The 27,351-nt window shown below is 46.5% G+C and overlaps 1 protein-coding gene across 2 annotated transcripts; it reads left to right on the top strand.

Annotated features, from left to right (window-relative positions):
- The first annotated feature begins 251 nt into the window (after positions 1 to 251).
- Positions 252 to 23,526, top strand: STARD7 (StAR related lipid transfer domain containing 7). Of its 2 annotated transcripts, none has more exons than XM_083514327.1 (9): positions 252 to 754; positions 4,774 to 5,217; positions 13,155 to 13,345; positions 14,210 to 14,259; positions 15,524 to 15,634; positions 15,726 to 15,808; positions 16,419 to 16,518; positions 17,124 to 17,208; positions 21,439 to 23,526. In XM_083514327.1, exons 2-9 carry the CDS (start codon positions 4,793 to 4,795, stop codon positions 21,636 to 21,638), a joined length of 1,245 nt encoding a protein of 414 aa, XP_083370453.1. In that variant the 5' UTR covers positions 252 to 754; positions 4,774 to 4,792; the 3' UTR covers positions 21,639 to 23,526. The 2 variants fall into 2 exon arrangements, with proteins under 2 accessions (XP_083370453.1, XP_083370452.1); XM_083514326.1 differs by lacking the exon at positions 252 to 754 and adding an exon at positions 793 to 992.
- The last annotated feature ends 3,825 nt before the right edge of the window (positions 23,527 to 27,351 follow it).

Genomic DNA, 27,351 nt, shown 5'->3' with positions numbered 1-27,351 from the left:
GGAGTTGGAGCCCAGCAATGTCTGGAGTGTCGCAGGTTCTCCTTGTTTTAATGGAAGTGTGTGGCTTCTAAGCTCCCGGTCCTAGCAGGAGTTCCAAGTTTTTGAAATATTTGCCTCCGAACCTGGTGGAGAGGGAGGAGAAAGAGCAGCATAGTAACATTAATTAATTGAACTTGAGTAACTCCTGATTGCCTAACTCATAATTGAGCTCAGGATGACGTACAAGGGACTGCCGTGTTCTTACACCAAGGCTGGCTGGGGATTGGGACGCTGGTGTCCCGGCTCAACCATGATCCTGCACTGCCTTTTCGGTCACTTGTACGCAAAAATACATAAATAAATGCAGAAGGGTGAAATGTTTTCCTCAGTACATGAAGATTTAGCAAAGGGTGGTGGTAGCGCTTGCTGATTTCCATACCCGGCGCAGTTACGCCGTTCTTAAGTGCGATAAGAGGCTTTGTTTTTGAAGCTTGGTGCGGGGGGAAAAGGTGTCCTCATTTGAGTCGGCGGCGGCGGCCTGACCTTACAAAAAAGCACAGCCAGTCCTCCAGCAACCCACGCAGGCATCGCGAGGGGCAGCCCCGAGTGGGGACCTGCTGTCTCCAAGGCGCCCTTGAGCGGGTCACAAGGCAGAGGTGAGGGTTGGCGGCGGCTGACAGCCAGATCAAACGAAGAAGCTGGGGCAGCCTAACATGCTGGCTGCGGCAAGGCAAGGAGACGGATGCCCCTCTCCTCCAACCGGACGGCGAGGACGGTGAGGGAGCGGCCAATGGCGGGGCTCTATCGAAGGACCGGCGGGCGGGGCCTAGAGGGCAGGGGGCGGGACGCGGCGGTCGGGCGGGCGGAGTGTCGCTCGTGCGGGGGCTTCTTGGCCGTGAGGGGAAGCGGAGGGCGGCAGGCTGGAGCCACCCGGAGCGCGTCGCCTCTCAGTCCGCTAGGCCGCTGGGCGCGGGTCGCCCCTGGCAACCGCGAGAGGGGCCGGACGTCGCCAGGTGAGTCGCTGCTGAAGGTCGCCCGCCGCCGGTTCCACCGCAGAACAGCGAGGGGAAGCGGCGACGGCGGCGGGAGGGCTCGGGAGTCGGTGCCGCCGAAGTCTCGGGGAGGCCCCGGCCCGAGTTTGACGGGAAGAGGCTCCTTAGGAAGAACCGGCAAGCGGAGCCCCTCTCGTCTCCCCCGTTAAGCGGCCTGGGCCTGTTTCCTTCCCTGCCCAGCCTGCGGGGCTCGCCCTTCTTTCCTCCCCTTTGGCCCCGAAGTGGCGCTTCTGCGTGCGGGGCCCTCTTGCCCCATGCTGCGCGCCTCTCCGTGGAATGCTAGCACACGCCTAGGCGAGACAGGGGGGTGCGTAGCTGGGGGCCGGAGCTGAGCTGCTTAGCGGGCCACGTGATTTTGTTACTATGTTGTGTGTGTTTTTATACTGTGATTAGGGCTGGACAGTTTCTGGTTTTCGATATCACGGTATAATGCCAGCTAAACATCAATATCTCGATATATCACCATGTCTGAAATAAGGTTGGAGCTTATAATAATCTAGGAAAATATTGAAAAGAATAAAAATCTAAAATTGATGTGTATAACTAAATGGAAAATTACGCAGTGATAGCATGTTTAACTAAACCATTAAAGATTTCTGGAGACTCTATTACTGTTCTGTTAAGGGCTTTATATACCCATAGTTACACCTTGAATTTGGCCCTGTAACAAGTTGGGAACTGGTGCAGATCAAGTTTAGAAAGTCAGGTAGACAGTCTAGGTTCTACATGGTGCCTAGTTACAGATGGCCATGCAACCTCTGCTTAAAAACCCCCAAGGAAGGAGAGTGTACCACCTCCCTGCTTCCTGCTTGCCAGGTCTGCAAGGCCAGCTGGGCAGTGCATTCTCAATACATTACAAGGTGAAAAAATATGAAACCTTTTGTCTCTTACCAGTATGAACTCCAAATATCAATATATCGCACACCCCTAACTGTCATCCTCGGATGAAGGACAGTATAGAAATACAGTAAATAAACAGAATAATGATTAGGGTTGCAGGGTGGCATTAGAGTAGACCCCTGTTGAAATTAATGGACCTGGCCAAGGCCACAGTTACACTCTACATTTCTGGTGCTGTAATAGGATTTAAAACAGTCATGGCTTCTCCCAAAGAATTATGGGAGCTGTAGTTTGTTAGGTGTGCTGAGAGTTTTTAGGAGGCCCCCTATTCCCCTTGCAAAGGTGCAATTTCTAGAGTTCTCTGGGAAGGATTGGTTGTTAAACCATTCTGGGAATTGTAGTGCCGGATGTGGCTGTAGAAACCAATATGGGGCAGACATGCTTTGTTGCAGCTGGGGTAGATGAAGGTTTTGCTGGTGCATATGCACAATGGTGGTTCTTCTTTGTGCATTGCTGAGGAAATACATTCTTACTGCCTGTCTCTAGGAACTGCAGTCGTCTGCAAGGGATTCCCCCATGGAGGGGTTAATGTTGCCAGCCTTCACAGTAATTAAGTACTGTATTCTTGGTTTCACTCTGAAAATCTGTAGCATTTCTTTTTCTCCTGCAGTGAATTGGGTGCAGTTCCTATGCCTCTAAGAAGGCTGATCTAGAGATTTGGACCTGGATTCCTGGAGGAAGCTTTGCTATTTACTTGCTTTATGACCTAAGGAATATTGTTCTTCGCTTCCGTTCTTTGTCGTAACCATCTCATGTGCCAGTAAACACAAAGCCTTTATAAATAATTTGCAGATTTAAATATTTCCATGTAAAGAATTTGGGAGAAAGCAATTTTTTGGTGTTTTTGTTTTACTCAGAACTTTATCAGCAAACAAAGTAGCCCAAATAAAGTTTATTAGTGGTTTGCAGGCAGGATGATCTAGGGTGTATCCAACAGTCATACTTATATTAATGACAAGACTCACAGAGGTCCATTAATTTCAGTGAGTTTCCACTGAGTAGAATTTAGTTGGTTACTACCCTCTGTCCAGGAGGCACAAAAGGCCTCAAAACTTACAGGAGGAAGGGTCTTTGCACCTGACTGGATGGGTTGGAGGGCTTCTGTAACCTGAAGGCATGCTAATGTCTAATCTTCAAAGCAGCTGTATTAAAACCCAAATTTTCTGTGACACCTGAAAGAATTAGGCTGCACTTATTTGAGACTAATCTCCATTCAACTCCCAATGTAGGTTAAGTGGCTTACTGTGGTCCTATCAAAGAATCAGTGGCTGCTTGTCAGCACAGAATTGCGAAGGCTGATAGGAATGTCAGTTTTAAGATTGCACCCAGAGCTTCCTGCTCCTGTCCACAAACTTCTTGGCCATTAAGGGACTAACAGGTTTGTGCTTGGGATCAGCTACAGCAGCTGAAAGAGAAAAGCAATTGCTGCTCATTTATCTGTTACCTTAATATTCTTGTGCAAAGCCTGAAGCAATCCTGTGTGAGGGTGTTCCACTGCAGCTGCTGCAGAATACTCTACCCTTGTCTGCAAAAAGATGCCTGTCAAACACTTCTTCCTCTTTCATGCTTAGAGTACAGGCGTGACTATTAATGGTCCTGCACCAGGGTCATTGCTGGGTGATTGTTAAGCTTAGGCTGTTTGAAAGACTGAAAGCTAATGCTGCTAATGCAGATTACCTGCCAGGTTTTGCTGTGTTGTGAAAGCAAGGTGGAGCTGGGAGAGAGCCTGTTTATTTTTGGCTCCTTCTCTGACTGGGGAGGAGGTCAAATCACTGGAAAATTGTGGGAGGGTGTGTCTCCTCTTAAGCCAGTTTGATAAGCAGAATTTCTGGCAAAGGAATGCAGTGAACAATTTGCCCCTTTCATATGATTTGTGTAGTTTGATGGTGTTCATTCTATTACTTCCCTGCAAGCCATATCAATGATTCTACTGCTTTTGGGGAGACATATTTTTTTAGATAAGCTACTTGCTCAAATCTTGGAAGCAAGCTTTCAAAATGACACTTTTCAGACTAATTCCCCCACCCTCCACCTTTTCTGTATTCTTCTAGTTGACTATTATTGTGCTGGCTGACAGAAGCTAGTCATTAATTTGTATATTTTCTTGTGGACCTGCCTGGTATCCACTTGAAGAAAGACTGTGCTTGAACAGAAGGGAAAGTTAGAAACCACAGATTCAAACAATGCATGAGCTGACCTATCTGCTGGTGTATTATAAATTTCCTGGCCACCTTCTCTTTTGGCCTAAATGAGCTTGCTTAGTCTAATTTCAAGCAACTGAGTAAATTCTGTTTTAAAATAAATAGAATGACTTAACTAAAATAGTAACGGCAATTATGCTTTGGGAATAACAGCACACTAATCCTCTTGGTTGTGCTATATGTTAATTGGATGAAGTGGCTTGTGATTTCATCTATAAAACACAGCAGGGCAAAGTAATTTTTTAGAAACTTTTTGCTATGCAATAACACAGAAAAATCATGCATACTCACACTGAACAAAGCAAGGGTCTGTTATGGTGAGAGCTTTTAGAAATTGCATTACCGTCATTCAGGTAACTGAAATTCCATAGTTGCTCTTCATCTATTTGATGTTAGTGAGGTAAAGAAGTCTTCTGTCAAGGTTTTGATGGATTGTTGGCGGGAGGTAGGGGTGCTTTCCAGTGTGGCTACACTTGCTTCTTTGATCCTTTGGTGGCTTTGGAAGCCTAGCGTGAGACTAAAGCCTGGGAACGGCAGAGCTGCAAAGTTAGTAGGGCATATTCTAAGCACGTAGGTGTGAAAGACTGACTTCTGCTGGCATCTTTTGTGACTAATTTTCTGTTCTGATCTCTCTTCCCAAGTCCGTGAGGCTTGGCAGGAATGTTCCACCCACTTCACTGGAGGCCTCCCTCCAGCATTTATTCCTACTACACGAATACTGCCCGCTTCATCGGCTACAAAGGGAAACTACAACTTGTTTGGCAAAATGAGAAGTCCTTGAAAGACAGGTACCAGTGGCTGCTCACCTGGCTACGGAAAGGAACAGAGCAATGTCCAAGGCAGAAAAACCTACTCTCACTACTGGCCAACCAGTGCAGCTATGTGACCGGCCAAAGGGTCCAGCGTGCTCAGCAGATTGGACAGCTGTACAGTAACATCTACTCTGAGAGAACACGCAAAAGCCTCTTCAGCTCTTTGTGGCGCAAGTTCCTAGGGCGTTATACCAGTGCCTGCAAGCTGATGGCAGCCGTCACTGGTGTCTTCTTGTGGGAAGAGGAGAGGATCAAAGAAGAGGAGCTGAAAAGGTGGGTCTTAATTTTCCTTCTAAGGGCCATTGTAGGCAGAAAACATTGTGTGCTCTTTAATTTTGTGGATAACATGGCATATTCCTTTTATTTCTGTTTTCATGTTTTGCTCTGAAATTAGTATTTCAATTTCTTTGATCTGTATTTTTGGAGGCAGTGCCAGATGAGGTGGAATATTTACGTCGTGGTTCCCTCCCAAATAAATGGTTGTTGCTCTGTGGATGACTGTACAAACTTTATCTTTTTCTCTGTCAAATGAAACTTGTGACTGAGTTGGGGAGGGGGAGCCTTGTCCCATTAGTGGCACAATAGTTCTTCCGGGTCTACTGGACAACAGTGGGGCAAGACTGACCAGCTCCTGGCTTGGAAGTACTGGCCAGTGATTCTTTTATAGTGTCCTTTGAATAATAGGGCTGTGTGTGATCTTGCTGCAGTTTGAAGTTGGCATTTCTGTTAATTGGTATTCAAAAAAATTATAAGTCATCCTCGGCTAGGAATATTTAAATACTCAAGCAAAGTGATAATAGGAAGAGAGGTGATAGATGGGTAGTAATAGGTGTGATGGCTTATGGCTTACAGTCAAGGTGCAGAGGTTTCATCATCCTACATAGTCTCAAATAGCTGAAATTGTGTTTTCTAAACTACTGTCAGGAGCCGGAGTCAGGCATAGTTCAGCAATAAAGCACCCGGCTTCATTTAAGTTACCTCTATGCAAAGAAACCAAAACAGTACAGGCTTTTCCCCAGTAGGTCTTTCCCAAATTGTGGCAGTTGTGAAGACTAAAGATCCCTGCCTTTCCACTGCTGTCTAAGGTTCCTTCCCTAGCAAACTAAGGCTCCTTCGTCTTGTTTCTCTATGCTCCACCCTCTTCATTTCTCTGTGTCTTCTAGGACACCAGGGGGGAAGAGAGCTGATCACAGCAGGACCAGCCTGCCTCCACTTGCTCATTGAGCCCTGCTTACCCCTTCAGCTTCTGACACATCCTCCCCCCAATCTCCTCCCTCTTCTCCCTTTGACCACCTGTCCTCATCCCATCACCAGTCCCCTGGCTCTGAGCCTTCTTCCTGTGGGGGTTCCCCAACTGGGCCTCCCACCACTTCTCTGTATCCAACCAGTCCATGTATCTATTTTGAACACCAGTAAATGATTCTATCATTGGTTGGCTCTAGATAGGTTGGCCTAACAATTTAGCACTAGTTAACTTTTCTTTTAAAATCTGCTACTTTTTTCTTCGCTATACTATTTTACCCCCTGGTGCATTTTTTTTTAAAAAAACAACAACAGAAGTGTTCTGCTCAGATGTGTGGCTTTTTGGATTATTATTGCCTGTATTGTACATTTTTTTTGGGGGGGGGGCAATTCCAGATTTAGTAGCGGGTATATAAGGCCTGTTGAGACTCTTCCCCTGACCTCAGCGGGGCATCTTTAAATGAAACATCCTGTGCAGCTGTCCACAGGCAGTGAAGGATAGACTACAGACTCTGTATTTGGAAATGGCTAATCTCCAAAGGCTAGACTGTAATTTGTGAAGGAGGATGTTACCCTAACTAAATCTCATTTGGGTGACTATGAGTCTGCCCTTTAAAAGTGTTCGGAAACTTTAGTTGGTCCTGAATGCTGTGGACAGGGTCCATTTTGGGAGAGCACATGACTCTATTGTTTGAATAATATAACTGACACTGGAGGCATTTCCAGGAAAAAATCACAGTGCTTTTTATGGCTTTTAAAGCCCCAAATGGCTTAGGCTCAAGATACTTGCTTCTAAGTCCTCTCTCAGATTTGCCCCGTCCTTGCCATCTGCTGCAATAGAACTGTGAGAAGGGCCTCTTTTTCCTCCTTCCACCCCACCTCTGTAAACTACAAGCTGGGGCATACAAGCTGTGACTTGAGGGGGTGATTGTTTGCCTTCTGCAGATTTTTATTAGTGGCTGCTCTCTTATTTTGTTCTGTTGTTGTTGGAGGGCAGGGTTGGGGGGTACATTGTGTGTGCTAGCTGCCGTGTGTGTGCAGTGTGGGGAGCTTGGGTACACATTTAATAATAAGAATGTTGTCCTGAAGGAGCAATGTGGCTTACTTGATGTTTGATTGTGGGGAGGAATGGCAGGATTTCCCAAAAGGTGACTTTGAGGCAGTGAGAGGGAAGGAAGGAAGGTCATGTCCACAGAGCATTTGTTGAGCCCCTTGCCCATGAGTAGTTGCAAGACTCCATAATGTTCCATGTTGAGGCCTCTTTGGACTTCACAAGTCTTCCCCTCCCTTGCTACCATCCTAGTCAACCTCTTTATTTGAGCACTAGATAGGAAGGAGTTTCACTCCTCTGATTGGGTATTTGGGATCAGAATTGTTCTATCAACTCTTGTCATGAGTAGCTGTGTGTGTATGAGTACGCTTGCAAGCATTTAGCTAATTATGGTAAAGAGTGGATCACGATAGATGGGGTGAGTGATTAGTACTTGGGATAAAGAGAATGTAGTCTGGTTTACAGTATTTCAACAGCAGCAAAAACAACCTAGGAGAATCCTCCTTGGATGATGTGTTTAGTAGCCTGTAAAACCAATTGCACTGTCAGTGGAAACTTTTTGCAGCTGTTAAGTGGCAGATGATATTGTGGGAACAGGATAGGTCTGCATATCTCTTGGGGATGATGAGATGATGGTGGTAGGAGTAGTAATAATAATAATTTTATTTATGCCCCAGCCAGCCTGGGCGTCTTCCAGCACATATAAAAACATAATAAAATGCCAAACATTAAAAACTTCCTGATACAGGGCTGCCTTCAGGTGTCTTATAAAAGTTGTGTAGTTCTTTATTTCTTTGACATCTGAAGGGAGGGTGTTCCACAGGGAGGGTGCCACTGCCAATAAGGCCCTCTGCCTGGTTCCCTGTAATTTCACTTATTGCCGCGAGGGAACCGCCAGAAGGCCCTTGGAGCTGGACTAGCCTTGAACCATCTTCATTCTCCCAATAAGGGAAGTAAAATAGGGCTGGTAATTCCTCCCCTTAAATCCCAGTTTGAGGGGATTTTGCTGTTTGTCATGCAGAGGTGCAGTTTATTTTCAGTTTAAACTATCTTTGCAACCAGAAATATGGCTTCCCATGCCCTCTCTGGACTCGCCTTCGCACTGAGTTCTAAAAGTATTTAATATGCCACATAACAACAGTTTTCTGTAAGTGACTTAACTGTTATAAAAACATTGAAATCATTACGTCCACCAGTGATTCATTGAGTTAATAACCAGCAATAGACCCATCACTCTAATTTATCTCTAATTCTCTTGCAAAACATGTCTCTCCCGTATTGGTCTCTGCAGCCACAACAGGCACTGTAACTCCAACGGTTTGACTTTACCCCAGATGGTGCACTCTTCCATTGTTTCTTGAGGCAGACGGATGCCAACAACAACCTAGAGGTAAAAACCTGGGAATGGCTGGCTTGCCTTCCAGACCCTCCTCCTCCTCCTCTTGGATCCTAAGATGCTGCAAAGTGCCTGCATCAGACATCTCTGTGTGTCAGACATCTGTGTGGTGGACTCTCTCTCCCTTTGTGACCCCTAGTGTTCTTCAAAGATTTGATGGCAGCACCCTCTTAATGATTACATTCATGAATCTGGTTCAGAGATTAAAAGCGTGAAGAAAGCTAGCTATTCATGGTGCATGTTTGGCATGCAATCTCTCTCTCTCTCTCTCTCTCTCTCTCTCTCTCTCTCTCTCACACACACACACACACACACACACACACACACAGAGTTTTAGAACGTCCTCCTGCAGACTCTGCAAAAGTGCTCAGCTTTAGCCTTTTGGAAGCATGTTTGGTTGGCCTCTGGGTCTTACAGCTGAATTGGGAAATTTCAATGAAATATCAGCTTCATTAGTTTGCTGGTGTGAGTGGCTTTTTGCTACCCTGCCTCCTACCATCAAGATGGACTGCAGTCTTCAAGTATGTGCCTGTAAGGGGGTGGTGGCTGGTAAGAACTTTTTGTACTGCTATGAGGCTAACTTTACTCGAACTCACCATGTGTTTAATATTTTGACATGCTCTCAGCTTTTATGGAGAGGAACTTGTTTATCGATGTGTTGGAAAACCTGTTCTTGACCCAGTCTAAAGGAATCTTCTGGGTAACCTTTTCAGATATTAGCATACAGTGGTACCTCTGGATGCAAACGGGATCCGTCCCGGAGCTCCGTTCGCATCATGAGCAGAACGCAACCCGCGTCTACGCGTGCGCAGGTCGCGATTTGCCACGTCTGCGCATGTGTGTGACGTCATTCTGAGCGTCTGCGCATGCACAAGCGGCGAAACCTGGAAGTAACCCGTTCTGTTACTTCTGGGTCGCCGCGGGATGCAACCTGAAAAGATTTAACCCGAAGTGTCTTTAACCCGAGGTATGACTGTATTGCTGACTTCAGCTCTCTGCATGTTTAAGCCTTGTGTAAATGTTTCATCCTTTGTGTAATCATGCTCAAGTTGCAGTGTCCCAAGAGGCCACCTGAAACCAGCACTTGCTTTTGTTAAGGCTTCTGTCTCTAGTAACAAGGTCAAGATTAAGCATCTGTACTCTTCTTATCTTTTCTAGCAGCTTCCAAAATAACATAGTATCAGTGTCTTCCTTTGCTGCCATCATCAACTTGTTTTTGGTAGGCTGTGAGAATTACGCAGCTGATGAATGACTGACAAACAAACAAACAAACAAACAAACAAACACATTATGTAATAAAACCTCTTTGAAGCTTCAATTCTGGGCCCTCTGCTAAGAAGTATTAGATTGCCAGGCGCTAGAGATGCAGCCTTCTCAGTAGTGGCCCCATGCTTATGGAATTCCCTCTCTAAGTAGCTACATTTGGCCCCTACATGAATTACTTTAAACTGGTAGTTATCTGCCACTGTTGTTTTAGTTTGCTATTTTTGCTGCATGCATTTATATGTATGTTCTGTTGGTATTATACTTCTCTGACAATATCTCTTTTAGATGTGTTGCTGTATTTTTAGATTATGCTTTCATTTTTTAATAGTTTGTAATGTATTCTGGATTGTGTTTTGAGCTGCCTTGAGTGGAGCAACCCTGAAAGGCAGCCTTTAAGTACCTAAATAAAAAAATTCCTTTATCCTTGAGGATAGAACTGTACAAGAGCTAGGTGTGAATAAATTAGTGCAGAGGCCCAGCAACCCAGGATGGAGCTGTGCAAGCTCCATTGAAGTGAATAAGATTTGGGCAAGAGTTATCTTGTCCAAGTGTCATAGGATCATGGGAGCAACCACAGAGTCAAGACCATTGCTCCCTCTAGTCCAGTGTTTCCTACACTGCTTAGTAGTGGCTCTCCATGATTTCAGACAGGATTCTCTCTCAGCCCCCTAACTGGAAGGGCCAGGGATTGAACCGGTGTTCTTTTGCATGCAAAGCATGCGTCCTACTGCTAAGGTATGATCCCTCCAATACTTAGTAATCCTTCTACCTAGGATTTTCTGACACATCTTTTGCAACTGCACTACCCTGCAAAACACCTGATTCACCTGGCAGCAAAAATAATTTTCATTATATTTTATTTTATTGATGCCGGGTGAATCAGGGTCTACAGGGCAGCGTGGCAGCAAAAGACACATCTTTTGCTACCTTGCAAAACTCCTGATTTGCACAGCTGCAAAAAAGAAATTTCCTTTTGCTGCTGCGCTGCTGGGTGAGTCAGGTGTTTCGCAGGGATAGCATGGCAGCAAAAGACGCACATCTTTTGCTGCCGCTATGTCCAGCAGACCAGCTCACTGCAGCCAGGCAGGTGAAGATGTTAGGCACAAAGGGTGGTGCCCAGCTAGTTTGGAACACTGGATAGACATGATTGAAAACGCTCCCACCACATGATACCCATTCCTCCAAAACAAACTTAGGAAAACCATCCACTATTTCATCACACAGTCCAAAACCTAACAAAAACTTGACGAGCCAAAGGCTTATATTGCCTAACAGTCTTCTACAAAAATAATAAACCCATACTGACACAAGAAATACAGGACAAACTAGGGGACATCCCAATGCCCTGGCTAACACACTGCCAACTGCATGCTTCTTAAACAACCCAGCAGTAAAAGTAGCAGCCACTAAGCCTTTGACCACCTTTGAAAACCTTCTGCTGACAGTAGAGGGACATGGCAAGGGGATGGCATCCACAATGTACAAAGACTGCTCCAGAATCCCACAAACCCCCCATCTTAATCAGAAAACAATGGGAGCATGACATAGGCTACAAAATAAACTTTACCTAATGAACTAAACTCTGGTCTAAACCTCCCTTTAAATCCATCTCAGCCAAAAGAAGGGAACTCACCTTGAAACTTACCTATACCGTAGATATTACATAACACCATGTAAGTTGGCGCTGATACACCCAGGAACCTCACCAAAATGCTGGAGAGGCTGCACCTCTATCAGTACATATCTCCCATGTGTGGGATTGCCCCAAAATTCAAACCTTTTGGACACCAGTCCTACAATAAATATGCAAAATAACTACCGTATTTTTCGCCCTATAAGACACACTTTTTCCCCTCCAAAAATGAAGGGGAAATCTGGGTGCGCCCTATGGGGCGAATGCAGGCTTTCGCTGAAGCCTGGAGAGCGAGAGGGGTCCGTGCGCACCGACCCCTCTCGCTCTCCAGGCTTCAGGAAGCTATCCCAAGTCTTGCAAGCCCGGCGGGATGTCCCGCGGGCTCGCAAGGCTTGCGGGCAGCAGCCTGCACCCAAAAGCTGGGGACAGCGGGGAGGCGCAGAGCCGCCACCCCGCTATTCCCCGACCTGAACTGGAGGCTGGCGGGGGGAGAAGCAAGCCTGCTTCTCCCCCCCCCCCCGCCAGCCCCACAAGCTCGCGGGATAGGGGGATGGCGAAGCGCCGCCATCCCGCTATTCCCCGACCTGATCTGGAGGCTGGCGGGGGGAGAAGCAAGCCTGCTTCTCCCCCCGCCAGCCCCACAAGCTCGCGGGATAGGGGGATGGCGAAGCGCCGCCATCCCGCTATTCCCCGACCTGATCTGGAGGCTGGCGGGGGGAGAAGCAAGCCTGCTTCTCCCCCCGCCAGCCCCACAAGCTCGGGGGATAGGGGGATGGCGAAGCGCCGTCATCCCGCTATTCCCCGACCTGATCTGGAGGCTGGGGGTGGGAGAAGCAAGCCTGCTTCTCCCCCCCGCCAGCCCCACAACCTCCAGATCAGGTCGGGGAATAGCGGGATGGCAGCGCTCCGCCATCCCGCTATTCCCCGACCTGATCTGGAGGCTGGGGGTGGGAGAAGCAAGCCTGCTTCTCCCCCCGCCAGCCCCACAAGCTCGGGGGATAGCAGGCCAAGCTGTCCCTGAAGGCAGAAGAGGGAGACGGAGCACTCCGTCTCCCTCTTCTAGCTTGGGATGGTTGCGCATACCTCTGCAGGGCAGCACAGTGCGCTGCCCCACAGAGGCTAGGGAGGCTGTCCCTGAAGGCAGAAGAGGGAGGCGAAGTGCTCCGTCTCCCTCTTCTAGCTTGGGGATGGCTGCGCAAACCTGGGGGGAAATCAAATTTTTTCCTTTGATTTCCCCCCTCAAAAAATAGGTGCGTCCTATGGGCCGGTGCGTCCTATAGGGCGAAAAATACGGTAAACAGGTTTTAGAATCCACCCCATAACTAGCTCTGTTGAATATTTTCCAAGATGGGCAAGGATGTCAGGGATTCTTAAATGAAATAAATGATAATACTGGAAATGGGTGTTATTACACAACACAATTGTGGACTTGGTGCTGCTCATGCATACATCCTGCTTGCAGCTTCCACACAATATTGGCCCTCATAAAAATGCCACCCCATTCCCCATCCCAGTTCTAAACCAAAGAATCGGAGTAATTATGGTAATCTAAGCTGTCCTGATAGGTTGAATCAGACTGAGCAAGCCCTGACTGACGATTGTTGTCCTCCTTTCATCACAAGGTCTGCAGAAGAGATGAAACGCATGGAAGAAATCAGTGTGTTCCAGAGTAACAAAGGAATGAGCCAGACACAGGAGCCAAAGGATGCAGGTTCTGTTTCCAGGGAGCAGAGCTGGGAAATGGTGATGGACAAGAAGCACTTCAAGCTATGGCGGCGCCCAATTGGAGGGACTCATCTGTATCAGTACCGAGGTAGTTCCTGCTTCCTGGATTTCCTACTTGGAAGTCCATTTGTGTGGCAAGAACACTTGAAAAAACAACAGCAAACTTGTTAAGGGGCTTTCAGAAGAACACAGACTAAAAAAGGGGATAAAAACAGTTATTTTTAACCTGGCCTGGGTTCACGGCCTTTTTTTTTAATCAGCAGAAACAAATGCTAAAGTCTCTGCATTTGGGTGGGGGGGAGAGAAATACACAGGAAATGCAGTACCCTTCTGTCCTTGCTCCCAATTCCTTGAGCCCCTTGCTTGCTGGAGAGTTCCAGGGAGACCCTTGCTTGTGCTGCAGTTTGGATAAGGAAGGAAATGGCAGGAGGGACACCTGCAGTTTATTTCTTAGCCAGGCTGGAGGCTGTGGGTAGCTTTTCTCACCAGAAGGCAAGCAGAGTGAGGAAATTTGGTGTGGACGCCTGCTTGTTCAGGGGAAACACCATTGATGATGCATGGTTTACATGTTTGCTGGTAGCTGTAGAGTTAGTCTGCAGGTGGACATGAATTGGAAAAGTGGCACTGGCTTATGGGCACTATGTAAACACACATCAGAATTGTAAACAGCAAGAAAAAAAGATTTCATCTTCCTGGGAGGATGGGGTTGGAGACTCGCTTGATGAGAAGCAAAGAGATTAGCATATACAGAGTAACTGAAATCCATGCCTTAATCATAGTAGTAGTATTATCACTGCCAGCAGTAAACTTGTTAGTCACTTATTGTTAAACTTATTAGTTGCATTAGACTTACATTTTGACAAAAACATAAATGCATTATACTGTAGAAAAACCATCATATAGAACATTAACAATTTACAAAAACAATTTATGTCTTGTCGTTCCTTTGTAGTCTTTGGGACATACACAGATGTGACACCTAGGCAGTTTTTCAATGTGCAAGTGAGTATTTTCATCCCTCTTCCATGCCCCTCACTGACTGAAGGATGTCTCTAACGTAGCCTTCACCAACCTGGTGCCCTTGGACTAAACCTTCTGTCCATTTTGTGCTGGTTGAAGGTGATGGGAATTGTAGTCCAAAACACCTGGGGGACTCCAGTTTGGCAAAGGCTACTGCAATGAAGATTCAACTCCTATTGTGTTTTGAATGCCCCTGTTCTTGCTGCTGTCCCTGTTCTTTGAGATGTCTGACTACTAGGGGGAGTGTCAAGGGCACCAGAATGCAGTGATCTCAATTTTCTGCTCAGCCAGGAGCACCGGCAGCCAACAATCCTGGCTGCAGTAATTGGTCATGGTTGGTGGGAGAGTGTGCCAAGATATGAAGTGCAGCTCCACTTTTCCTAATAATAATAATAATTAATAATAATAATAAAATATTTATACCCCGCCCTCCTGAGCCAAGGCCAGGCTCAGGGCGGCCAACAACCAATAATAAAAACGAGTTGAATGAATACAACTTAAAAAACAAGATTAAAACACAACATTAAAACAATTAAAATGCAGCCTCATCACAGGAGGAGAAAAGAAAAAGAAAGAGGGGGAGGGGATCAAATTGACTCCAAGCCAAAGGCCAGGCGGAACAACTCTGTCTTACAGGCCCTGCGGAAAGAAATCAGATCCTGCAGGGCCCTGGTCTCATGAGGCAGAGCGTTCCACCAGGCCGGAGCCAGTGTTGAAAAAGCCCTAGGCTCTGGTTGAGGCTAATCCGGGACCTCTAGGGTGTTGCTATTTATGGACCTTAAGGTCCTCCGTGGGGCATACCGGGAGAGGCGGTCCTGTAGGTACGAGGGTCCTAGGCCATGATTATGTTCTAGGCATCATCCAAATGATGCCTCCCCCAGGTTTTCTGTGCCTTTGGACATGTCCGGCCATTCCTCCTCCTCTTTTGCTCCCTATAACTGAGTTCTGATTCTTACTTGCATTCCTTGAAAATAAAGGGAAACTGGACTCAGAGTTAATACCTTTCGTAGCCAAGATGAGGGCCTTTGGGACAAGCTTTTCCACCTGGCCCAGCAAGCTCAAGTGACATGGCTTCATTGCCTCCCCTGGGTGTTTGAAATGCAGATTAATCCAGGAGGCATAAAAGCCATCTTGTCTCTTAGTGAATTGTCTCAGTATTTCATCATTTCTTAGTTGGCACTTCGACAAGTAAGAAACAAATTGTAGGATCATCTCAAGGGAACTCTTCTGGATTCTTATCTTCTAGCTGGATACAGAATATCGAAAGAAATGGGACTCACTAGTCATCAAACTGGAGGTGATTGAGAGAGACCAGGACACTGGATCAGAGGTCATTCACTGGGTAACTCATTTTCCGGTGAGTGTTTCTTTCTCTGGCTTCCATTTAATGACACTGGTGTGTTGATGGCAGCTGCTCCAGGATTACAGCTGTGTCTTCTTCCTTTCAGTATCCAATGTACTCGCGGGACTATGTGTATGTGCGACGGTACAGTGTGGACCAGGAGAACAATTTGATGGTGCTTGTGTCACGGTAAGGGATCCTGGGCCAAGTGGAAGATACAGCTGCATTTATTCTGCAAATTAAACTTCTCTATAGAGCTTACTTTTGCATAATTCTGTTCTCAAGGTTTGGAGAGGTTATGGGGGGAAATGCTGGGAAATGAAAGGAGATGAAGACATGAAAATTGCATCTGGAGGTATAATCTACTTGCCCTACAACTGGTTGCACCTGATAATACCTATATGTTTGAGATATATTTATATTGTAATACTTTTTGATTGGTTTAGATGAACTTTCCTCACTACTCGTCTAAAAATCTTTGAGCTGTGGAATACGTTCAACTTGCAGTATTTTAATATATTTGTTTATTTGTTTGTTTATTTATTTAATATATTTGTTTCCATTCTGTTTCAGTTTAATTATTTTTAATTATTACCTTTTATATGTATTTAGCTTTTCATATTTTATCTACATTAACTTTTGTAAGCCGCCTTGAGTCCCAGTTTGGGGAAAGGTGGGACATATATTCTTGCTCAGATTATAATATTTATTTAACTGTGATGAATTCTGCACATAGAGCTGAGGGGAATTTTGAAGTTTTTTTCTGAAATGTTTGTCCTTTCTCCTGTTTGGTTGCCAGAGCGGTTGAACACCCAAGTGTCCCTGAAGATCCCGAATTTGTCCGTGTTCAAACCTATGAATCTCAAATGGTTATCCGCCCTCACAGTTCGTTTGATGAGGTGAGTGCCCAACTTTTACAGGAGAAAGTTTGTTTGGGTGGTTTTTCCAGAACTATCTACCCAAGAGGCGAGACTGAACCAAGTGGTAGTCATTGAATTAAAATACCCAGTGTTTTAAACTGTGTTGAGTCTAACTTCTAATGTGCCCTCTATTGGATGACTTCTGGAGAGACCCACATCAAGGCCTCAGAGTATGAAAATGCATTTGGAAGGTCCCCTCACCCAGAACACTGTGACTGCTCTGAATTCCTACAAAGGTGTTGAGTGTGTCTTGAAAAGGGGTGGTTAATTTTCTATGGGCCTGTGGTGCAGCACCACTGCATAAGATTAGCCCACCTCGTCTAGCATCCTGTTCCCACAGCGGCCAACCAGATGCCTCCTGTGGGAAGCATGAAAGGAGGATCTGACCTGAGCACAACTGCATGCTCCCCACTTGAGATTCCCAGCAACTGCTATTCAGCGGCATACTAGTAGTGGAGCATAGTGAGTGTGGCTAGTAGCCATTGATAGCCTTATGCTCAGTGATTTTGTCTAATCCTCTTCTCTTCATTTTGTTAAATTTCGACCTCCCAGGAAGGGCCTGCTAACTCCCTTTCTCTTTTCAGAATGGCTTTGACTACCTGCTAACATACAGTGACAACCCACAGACAGTGTTCCCCCGGTACTGTGTCAGCTGGATGGTCTCCAGTGGTGAGTCACGGCATTGGGATATCTTGGTTTAACAAGCAAAAAAAACCTCACACTATACTTGTTGACCAGAGGAACTCTCTGCCAGCAGATGTGTAATGCTTGCCATGGGATCAAAGAGTTCTCATTTTTCAAATCAGGATGCTGAAGAAGGCCATCTCTGATAATTTTCCCTGCCAGAGACATGGATTAAATTATCAGTGACAAAATACTCCCTTTGTAATGGCAGGGACTGATGGCGAGGTGCAGTCTAAAACATCAGGAGGGCACCAGGTTGTCAAATGCTGCCATACAAGGGCCATTCAAAGGGGTTTGACTTGAAGTGACTGCTGTGTTCCCTGGGGATTCCTTGGTACCAGCATCTTCCTGACACAAGCAGTCCTTTAGATCCTGAGATCAAAGGTCCAGATCCAGCATGATGGCTCGTAGGGCTGCATTGTGCTGGTCACTGTGCTTGGTGTTTGAGGGCTGTTTGCTTCTGTTTTAGAAAGATGATTCCTGAACCCTTAGATAATAATAATAATAATAATAAATTTTATTTATATCCCGCCCTCCCCAGCCGAAGCCGGGCTCAGGGCGGCTAACAACACTAAAATAGTGCAACATTATAAAACATCATAAGAATTAATTAAAATCAAAATTGATGGCAACCATAAACTAAAGTATTGTAAAGATTGCCAAAGGAGGGAGTCAGGCTGTGCCCTAACCAAAGGCCTGGTGGAACAGCTCTGTCTTGCATGCCCTGCGGAAAGATGTCAAGTCCTGCAGGGCCCTTGTCTCTTGTGACAGAGCGTTCCACCAGGTTGGAGCCGCAGCCGAAAAAGCCCTGGCTCTCGTTGAGGCCAGTCTAACCTCTCTGTGGCCTGGGACCTTCAAGATGTTTTTATTTGAGGACCGTAAGTTCCTCTGTGGGGCATACCAGGAGAGGCGGTCCCGTAGATACGAGGGTCCTAGGCCGTGTAGGGCTTTGAAGGTTAAAACCAGCACCTTAAACCTGATCCTGTACTCCACCGGGAGCCAGTGCAGCTGGTATAGCACCGGATGAATGTGATCCCGCAGTGAAGACCCCGTAAGGAGTCTCGCTGCAGCATTTTGCACCCGCTGGAGTTTCTGGGTCAGTCTCAAGGGCAGCCCCACGTAGAGCGAGTTACAATAATCCAGTCTGGAGGTGACCGTCGCGTGGATCACAGTGGCTAGGTCAGGGCGAGAGAGGTAAGGAGCCAACTGCTTAGCTTGGCGGAGATGAAAAAATGCCGCCTTTGTTATAGCTGTAATCTGCACCTCTATAGAGAGGGAGGTATCGAAGATTACACCCAAACTCTTAACGGACGGTGCTGGCACTAATTGCACCCCCGCAAGAGATGGGAGTTGCCCCCTCAATCCCATATCGTCCCGTCCCAGCCAGAGGACCTCTGTCTTCGAAGGATTTAACTTCAACCGGCTCCCACGTAACCATCCAGCCACAGCTTCCAAGCATCTGATCAGTGTGTCTGGGGCCGAGTCAGGATGGCCATCCATCAACAGATAGAGTTGGGTGTCATCAGCATACTGATGGCAGCCCAGCCCAAAACTCCGGACAAGCTGGGCGAGGGGGCGCATAAAGATGTTAAAAAGCATCGGGGAGAGAATCGCACCCTGAGGCACTCCACACACCAAGGAGTGGCGGGATGACAGTTCCCCCCCAAGCGCCACCCTCTGTCCCCGACCAGAGAGAAACGAGCGCAGCCATTGAAGGACTGTGCCCTGGATCCCCACGTCGGCGAGGCGGTGGTCCAGAAGTTCGTGATCAACCATGTCGAAAGCTGCTGACAGATCTAGAAGAATCAGCAGCTCCGACCCGCCTCGATCCAGCTGTCTACGAAGATCATCTGTTAGGGCGACCAGAGCCGTCTCGGTCCCATGACCAGCGCGGAAGCCGGACTGGAATGGATCCAGAGCCGATGTTTCATCCAGAAACCTACCAAGCTGTTCAGCAACCGCTCTCTCAATCACCTTACCCAGGAATGGAAGATTCGAAACTGGGCGGTAATTGGATAGATCTAAGGGATCTAATGATGTTTTCTTTAAGAGCGGACGCACCACTGCCTCCTTCAGTTCCCCTGGGAATGTCCCGGTGCCAAGGGACAAATTGATGATATCCCCCAGGGGGGCCCGCACCTCGTCTGGACATGCTCTAATCAGCCAAGACGGGCACGGGTCGAGAGGACAAGTGGTGGGCTTTCCAGCTCGGAGGAGTCTGTCCACATCGGCTGGGGATATCCGGTCAAAGTGGTCCAATACTGGACCCGAGGACAGTCGAGGGGCCTCCAGTTCCTTTATTGTATCCAAATTGGCAGGGAGGTCATGGCGGAGCGACATGACCTTCTCCGCAAAAAAGCTTGCAAATGCCTCACAGCTGTGTGTCGAATTGTTATTTAAATTTGGCTGTCCTTCGAGGGACGTTAAAGACCGAATTATACTAAATAATTGTGCCGGGCGAGAGCTAGCGGATGCAATGGAGGCCGAGAAGTAGGACTTCTTAGCGGCCTTCACTGCCATCTCGTAGGTTTTCATAAAAACCCTATAAGATGTTCTTGAGGCTCCGTCACGGGCACCCCGCCATACTCGCTCTAGCCGTCTGAGGTCCCGCTTCATTTTCCGGAGCTCCTCAGTAAACCAGGGAGCCCGGTTTCTGCGGGGTCGCAGAGGGCGCTTAGGTGCGATCTCATTGATGGCTGCCAGGAGCTGGGTATTCCAGCCCTCAACAAGCTCAGTCAATGAGTCGCCAGGGGGAGAAAGGTCCCGCAAGGCTTGACGGAATCTATCAGGGTCCATCAGCCTCCGCGGGCGAGCCCAAATCGGCTCACCACCTAAGCAGGGTGGGGGTGGAACGTCAATCCTGGCTTTCAGAGCGTAGTGATCAGACCATGGCACCTTCATCGAAGGAAACATGATCACATCTGATGCTTTCATCAGAGAGCTTTCACAGGAGATACTCGTGTTGCCTTTTGAATTACTGCATATAACTTTTTTAAAAATACCAGTCATATCCAGGTTTATGTGGAAGCCACTGCCCACAGACTTTGTGGGATTTGCCCTTGAGTTTGCCTGGGCTTAACGCCTCCCTTCATTTCTTAAAGCACCAAAGACGCCACACTCTGTGGATACCATGGGTATCGCAACTCCACATGGCAAAGTCAGCAGCTGATGGCTGATGTTACTGTCTTACACACGGAAGATGGCACAGGCAGGCCTTCAGTGAGTCCCAGAACAAAGTGCTCTGAGAGGCACAACCATGGGGTTTAGGGACAGATTTTCTTTTAATGTTTATTTACTTACTTCCCTGTGTTTATAATTTGCCTGTCACCTAATGGTCCCAGGGTGGAAAATTAAACAATAAAATTAAAAACAGCCAGTATAATTTCCATACAAATAAAGCAGCAGCAATAAAAGTCCAAACCAGTGTGCCTTGCCTTTCCCCCAAAAGCCTGAGCAGGGAGGTGCATCTTCAGCTGAGAATGAAATAATGACACTATCATGGTGAGATGTTCTTCAGAGGGCAGGTCATTCCAGAGGCACTGGGCCACTACCAGGAGAGCCCAACTGTGGATCACCACCCCAGATATCTCATTGGGTGATGGCACTTCTAACAGGGCTTTCCTCACAAATCTTAATATTTAGGCAGTATGGGAGCAGGCATTCTTTCATGTTCTAGGGACCCAGGTAGTTTTGGGCTTTAAATACTAACATAAGCAGTGTAACTTTGTCCTGGAAGATGATAGGCATCCAGTCTGATCAAAATTGGTGCTGTGCGCAGCCATGTTTTGTACTAGTTGCAGCTTTCTGACCATTTTCAACAGAAGCCCCATAGAACACATTGCAGTATTCCAGTGTGGAAGTTACCAGGGCATGGGGATAACTTTGGTTAAGCTTTCTCTGTCCAGGAATAGTCATAGTTGGTGCAACAGCCAAAGCTGGCCATATGCAGTCCTAGCCACTGAGGCTACCTTGGTCTCAAGTGACAGATGACTCAAGGAACACCTCAAGGAACTGTGCATCTGTTCCTTGTGAGGGAGGGGCAGGATTCAAACCCATCTAGAACTGACTTGACTTACCAGTTCCCAGTTCCCTGCCCACCTACAGAACCTTTTTCTTGTCTGGATTCATGGCCTTAGCAAAAGTATGTAATCCTTTTATGCTGAGAGTTTGATATGGGTTGACTTCTCTGTTATCCCTCCTTTCTTTCCTTTTCAGGCATGCCAGACTTCCTGGAAAAACTGCATATGGCAGCTTTGAAAGCCAAGAACATGGAAATCGAAGTGAAGGACTATATCTCTTCTGCCAAGTCCCTGGAGTCTGGCAGCAATGACAGCAAGGAGGGGAAGGCCAGCATGCCCAGCCAGGATCACAAAGGTGAAGGGACCTGCAGTCCTATTCAGATAGACTATGCTTAAAAAGGAGCGTGCTCCCCAACCCCGCTGAGAGTTGGCAGCCCAAGCCTCTTCATTCTGCAAACTGGAAAGGATGAAGATTGCAGGGATGCCTTTGGGACTTTAGTTCAGCTGGTCACTTCCTGTCTCTATAACTCCTCCCTCTCCTGTGCCATCTCGGAAGAGGGCAGTGATCTTGCCACTGGAAGCCAGGCTCAGCAACTTTGTAAAGCAATTTTGTGTGCCACTTGTGTTCTGGTGATCTTCTTTTTCCCAGTGGGGATGTTCATGGCAAAAGTCTCTCTCCTTTTCTCTTCACACACATCCCCGCCATTCCTTTGGTGCTGCCAGATGCCTTTCAGAGGTGGCCCTGCAAAACCAGCCGGGCCACCGTAGCTTTGACCCTTTTACAGGTACTGTGGCACATGAGCACCTGCAGTGCCTCCACTGGCATGTTGAGTGAAGCCAATCCAAAATACTTGTTGCTGGGGCCGGGACTCTGCATCCTCAGTGGGGCCTGAATGCTTTCTTGGGGCCCTGTGTGTGCCACCTGTGCAGTGTGTTGCTCTGCTGCCAATGTGCCTTTTCCTCCTCTGGCACTACCGAATGCAGCTTCAGGCTGCGGGAAGCAGACACTGTCAGGCTCTGGGTCAGCGGTGTTGTTGCATCTCTGGCACCTGCAGAGTGAAGGCAGGCTATATTTTTATGCATCTTGTTTTGTTTTCTCCTCCTTGGCTTGATAACATTCAACAGCTACTGGCTCAAGTTCTGGCTGGAGTTATTCTACTCCCTTTGTCAAACTGATGGTAGCCCCAAATGTTTCATGTATAGTTGTTCAAAGCAGAAACAGGATCTGCTTGTGTCAACTGTAAATCAGTTGGTTTTCTCAGTTGATTTCGTCACTGGATTTGGAGAAGCGCTTATTAGCTGCCAACTTCTCTCTAATATGTTTCCAGGGTGGTGGGGAGGAAATCGAGCTTCCTTTGGGAAACCCTTGAATAGAACTGGAATACCTGACATTAGTGTGTGTGTGTGTGCATCTCAGGTCAGAGTGTCTAACATGCTTTTGTTTTGGCATGAAAGGCTTTGAAACCATCTGTAAATGTAGATTAGAAAGTAAAGTTTAACATCTTATAACACAAAAGGTTTGGTTTTCAGGAGAGGAGGGGGAGTTGAAGACACACATGCATCTGTCCTACATATTCTCAGTTTTTTTAATAACTTATCATTGGCTTGGTTTTCTTCCACAACCTAGAATGTACTAATTTTGAGTCTCAACTTCTTCATTTATCGTTGAGGCTGGCGGGGGAGATGACATTCCTATATGCCTGCTATACAGGTACACTACTGCCTTTGATTGTGTTCCATGTGAAGCAAAGGAGTGTGCCAGTGTTCTCCTTCCAGATACAGGCACCATAAGCTGAATTGTCCTGAAGTGGGTCATTGGTAAACACCCAGGGTACCTACTTCCACAGTGAGAGGATTCTGCTCCTTTCACTGTCCTCAAAGAATGCAAAGTAGAATGAATTGCAAGTGAAGCTTGATGTTGTATATAAATATCCTCAAGGAACCACTTCTGTGCCAGTGAAAAATTGGGTGCATTTCCCGCCCTCTCATTCTGTGCATTGAAGCATGTGATGTCTTTTTAAGAAGCTTCATGTGGAGCAGAAAGGAGACAGCCAAGTTGTGTTGAGGGGATCCAGTGCTAAAATGAGAGAGCACCTCTTGGCTGGGCAGCTGAGAGTTTCAGGCGGCTGTATCTGTGGGGTGGGATGAAATTGTGCATGAAGACCCCTTTGGTCTTGCTCTGTGGCCAGTTTGGCCTGTTAAACATAGCTACTGATGCTTTTAATTAAAGCTCGTGTTTTTATTAGAACCAAAGCACCAATAAAGGTAACCAGTTGGTACGACAGCCTCATGAGTCGATCCTTTTTGGGAATGAATGGGACAAAACCTCCTTCTGTTTCTTTGTTTGTGTGGAACATCTGTCACGTGCCCCATGCACATTTCTCTCTCCAAAAACAAAGGTGGTTTTAAGTCTTGGGGATTAAATGGAAATGCAGCGCTAGTTTCCTTGCTGCTCATCAGCGATGCAGTCGTGTATTGCACCTTCTCATACTATCACATCAAGACCTAAAAAAAGTCAGTCCACTGGCAGGAACATCAAACCAAAGTTACGAAGGTGAGACTAGGGATATAGGACTTTGAAAGACTGAAAGGATGCCTCAGAGCTATCCTGTTCCTTGTGAGTGACCTACGGAAATCCATCCTTCTCTGTGCCAACAACCTAATCAAGCTTGTCAAGTGCCTCCATGATTTCAACAAATTACAACTGTGTACTGGAGCAATCCATGTGTTGTGACAAGAAAATGCTGATTATGTAAATTTGCTATGAAGCCGTTTACGATTTTTCATTTCTTTGGCTTTGCCTGTCATGGAGAGAGGCAAGGAACCTATTGCCCTAACGACAAGAAGTTTTAAACCAGGTGTATGTGGTTTTGGCATGGGAACATAGAATGCTGCCTTAATGCCCATGAGACCACTGGCATATCTAGCTCAGTGTTGTCTACACTGACTGACAGCAGCTCTCCCGGGTTACAGGTGTGGGGCACTCCCAGCCTTGCATGAAGATGCCAAGGATAGACCTGGCAGGACTTGGTGTATACAAAGTAGGTGCTGTACCTCTGAGCTTCAACAGCCTGTTTTCCATCGGCATCTTCCATGTCCATCCAAATCAGCCAGTAGCTCTGCACAAGTCTTGAGTCGATGGAGTGAATTGGATCTATTTTTACTTTCTAAAAGTCTGTTGACTAGTTGCCACTTAAGTGTTCCTATGAGCACATTCCCCAGGGCTAAAGAAGCCCTCTAAGAACATATGAGCCTGCTGGATCAGGCCAGTGGCCTATCTAGTCCAGCATCCTCTTTTCACACTAGCCAGCCAGACACCTGTGGGAAACCCACAAATGGGACCTGAACACAAGAGCACTTCTGTAGCTTCCAGGAACTGGAATCCAGAAGGATAATGCCTGTGACAGGAAGCAGAGCAAAGCAAAGCCATCATGGCCAGTAGCGTTATCCTCCTTGAATTTGTCTAATTTGTTCAATCCTCTGTTAAGTTGGTGGTCATCAGTACCTCCTCTGAGGGTGAGTTCCATAGTTTAACAATGTGCTTAATGAACAAGTGCTTACTTTGATCTGTTCAACATACAGCTGCATTGTCCACGAATTCTGAGTTTTATGAGAGGAGATAAACACTTGTCTATCCATTCTGTTCATGTCATCCATAATTTTATAAACTTCTGTTGTGTCACCGCTTACTTGCCTTTTCTCTAAAGTCTCTCTCTTTGCATCCTGTACATAGGACAGGGCAGGGAACTGTTGCACTGAAACCCTTGGCTGTGCATGAAATATTGGCTCTGGCAGTTTTTGGTGATATCCAGGAAATGGCTTGAACAAGTTGAGTTTTTTCTAACCTAGCATAGTAGTTCTTAGTGTATTAGCATCCCAGGCAAAACATGAAAACATTTCTCATAGGACTGTATAGTTTTGCAGCTGATAGAACATCATGTGAAAGTTGCTAGTTATTGGCAGTTCACTCTGCATTTGTGTTGATTAGATGCTTTCTGACTTCATCCTATTCTGTGTGATCCTTTCACTGTTGCTGTTTCATCTATGTACCACTAGATTGCAGCATGCTACCATATAACATCTAAGAATGGGCTTGTCTGTAAACCTGTAAAGGAAACCTAAATCCTTCAGATTCTGTCTCTAGTTTGTAAACTTCTGTCAGCACCACTTTGTGTGTGAAGAGTTTGTGGAGTATAGCCTAGCTCACCTTGAAACCTAGACAGGTTAAGCAACAGGACATTCACATGTCTTGAGAATCCTGTAGTCGTGGTGTCAAGGAGAGGGTGTTTATTTAGAACTCTTTTTGGTCCTAACAAGGGCACTCAAAGTGGTTTAAATACATTTCTCTACACCTGTGTGAGGAAGTTCATTTGCATGTTGCTAGACTTAGTCATAAGTAACAAAATCTTGTTTCAAGATGGAAACAAAATGGTCCTCCGTAAAGGAGGTTTTCAACCTACTACTTCATATGCTCAGCCAATTAATGGGCAGTAAGAACACAATTAGTCCAGTACAGTTGAGGGCACCTGGCTGGCCTAGACTCTCTTAGCGCATACCCTTCAACATTTCTCCGATGAAAATAGGGGTGTCCTCTTCTCCATCAAGAGGCTTCTCCCGCATTTAATCTCGCCACACACATAGACATTATATACACAGATACATTGCTCACCTTGAGGCAATGGCAAGCTCTCTGCCTCACCTACCTCACAGAGTTGTAATAAAAAAATGTGCAAGAGAAAGGATTCTGCACAAGACCACACAGATAAATGGAATGAAATAAAATTCTAGTAGTAATCTGTCTTGAGCCCCTGTTAGGGGAAAAGGTGGGAAATCAAGCAATCAATCAATCAATTAATCAGTGAGCATGATCAGGAACATACCAGAGAGTAAATCCTATTGAACTCAGTAGGGCTTACTTCTGAGTCAAAATGCTTTGGATTGCAGTGTAAGGCTGTACAGTATTGACCCAGTTACCTGGGAGTAAGCTCCATTGAATACAGTAGGACTTTTTTCTGAGTAGACATAAAAGGCTTGCGGTGTAAGACTCCATTTACAGTAAAGGAATAAACACTCCTTGCATTTCCTAATAATGGCTGGCTGCTGAGCATTGCCAGGGACTCCTACAGAGGTACAAAAATGCTATCTTTCCTGGGGATGGGCAGTTTTTGCTTCAGTGGAAATGATCAAATGGTCAACTGCAAGCAACAGAGTTGCCTCCCACCCAACCCAGCTGACTGCAAGGAAGCAAAGCCCAAGCAGCCATTCGTAAAGAGACCCAGCAGGCCACTTCCTCTATTGTGGGTTCTCAGGAAGCCTTTCATTTGTGTGTGGTTCTCTCCTGGCATCCAGTAGTGGTGAACTGTTGCCCACCTGTTCTCTAGCAAAGGGTGGGTGCTTATCTCACTTCCGCCTTTGAATTTGGGTAGGTGGGGGGGTGGACTGACATTTGAGGGGGTTGCCAAAGACTTGGATGATTTGGAGGGGGCGAGAGCAGGAGTGGCAGGGTTGTCTTGCACTCAGAAAAGGAAGCAACAAACATTACCTTCCACAGTTCAGTAAGCCATGAGGTGATGGAAACAGGAAGGCTATGCACTGTGTGTGGGTCCTCCTGTCTACCAGGGAGGTTTTGAAAATGTGTGGGCTTTTCCTCCACTTTCAAGGCACCTGATGCTGACCGCAGCTTATGAAAGCATGAGGCTGTGCCCTGTGTCACATTCAATGTGGAAATCGTGTGTGGGCAAGTGGGCAGCCTGTTATCAGCTCTCCAACTAGTAGACCTATAGGCTAATGCCCATGTTTGCAAGCAGTCATATTCATATTTTGAATGTGTGCGTTTGTTTGTTTTTAAGTGTACACTTAATTTTTAATATATTTACTGCATTTATATCCCACCTTTTTCCCCCTAGTAGCTCAAGGGGGCATACATGTTTCTCCCCCCTCCTCATTTACTATAATCTTCACAACACTGTGCAGGAGGTTGGGCTAAGAGGCAATGACTGGCCTCAAGGTGACCCAGTGAGCTTCATGTTCCAGTGGGGATTTGAACCCTGGTCTTAGTGTAATGTTCTCGAATCACTACACCATGCTGGTTGTCCTCTCAAAAAATATG

The sequence above is a fragment of the Podarcis liolepis genome (genome assembly GCF_965112155.1).
Source record: "Podarcis liolepis genome assembly, chromosome: 7".
NCBI classification, from domain to species: domain Eukaryota; kingdom Metazoa; phylum Chordata; class Lepidosauria; order Squamata; family Lacertidae; genus Podarcis; species Podarcis liolepis.
Note: the sequence above shows the minus strand (reverse complement) of the source record. Positions and strands in the feature narration are given on the sequence as shown.

What these genes read in the sequence shown, in the direction of transcription:
- STARD7 (XM_083514327.1), top strand. Translation starts at nt 4,793, where the DNA reads ATGTTCCACCCACTTCACTGGAGGCCTCCCTCCAGCATTTATTCCTAC. An exon ending in ACTGGGTAACTCATTTTCCG is followed by an intron (nt 15,635 to 15,725) that starts GTGAGTGTTTCT and finishes TCTTCCTTTCAG; the next exon opens with TATCCAATGTACTCGCGGGA. An exon ending in TTGATGGTGCTTGTGTCACG is followed by an intron (nt 15,809 to 16,418) that starts GTAAGGGATCCT and finishes TTTGGTTGCCAG; the next exon opens with AGCGGTTGAACACCCAAGTG.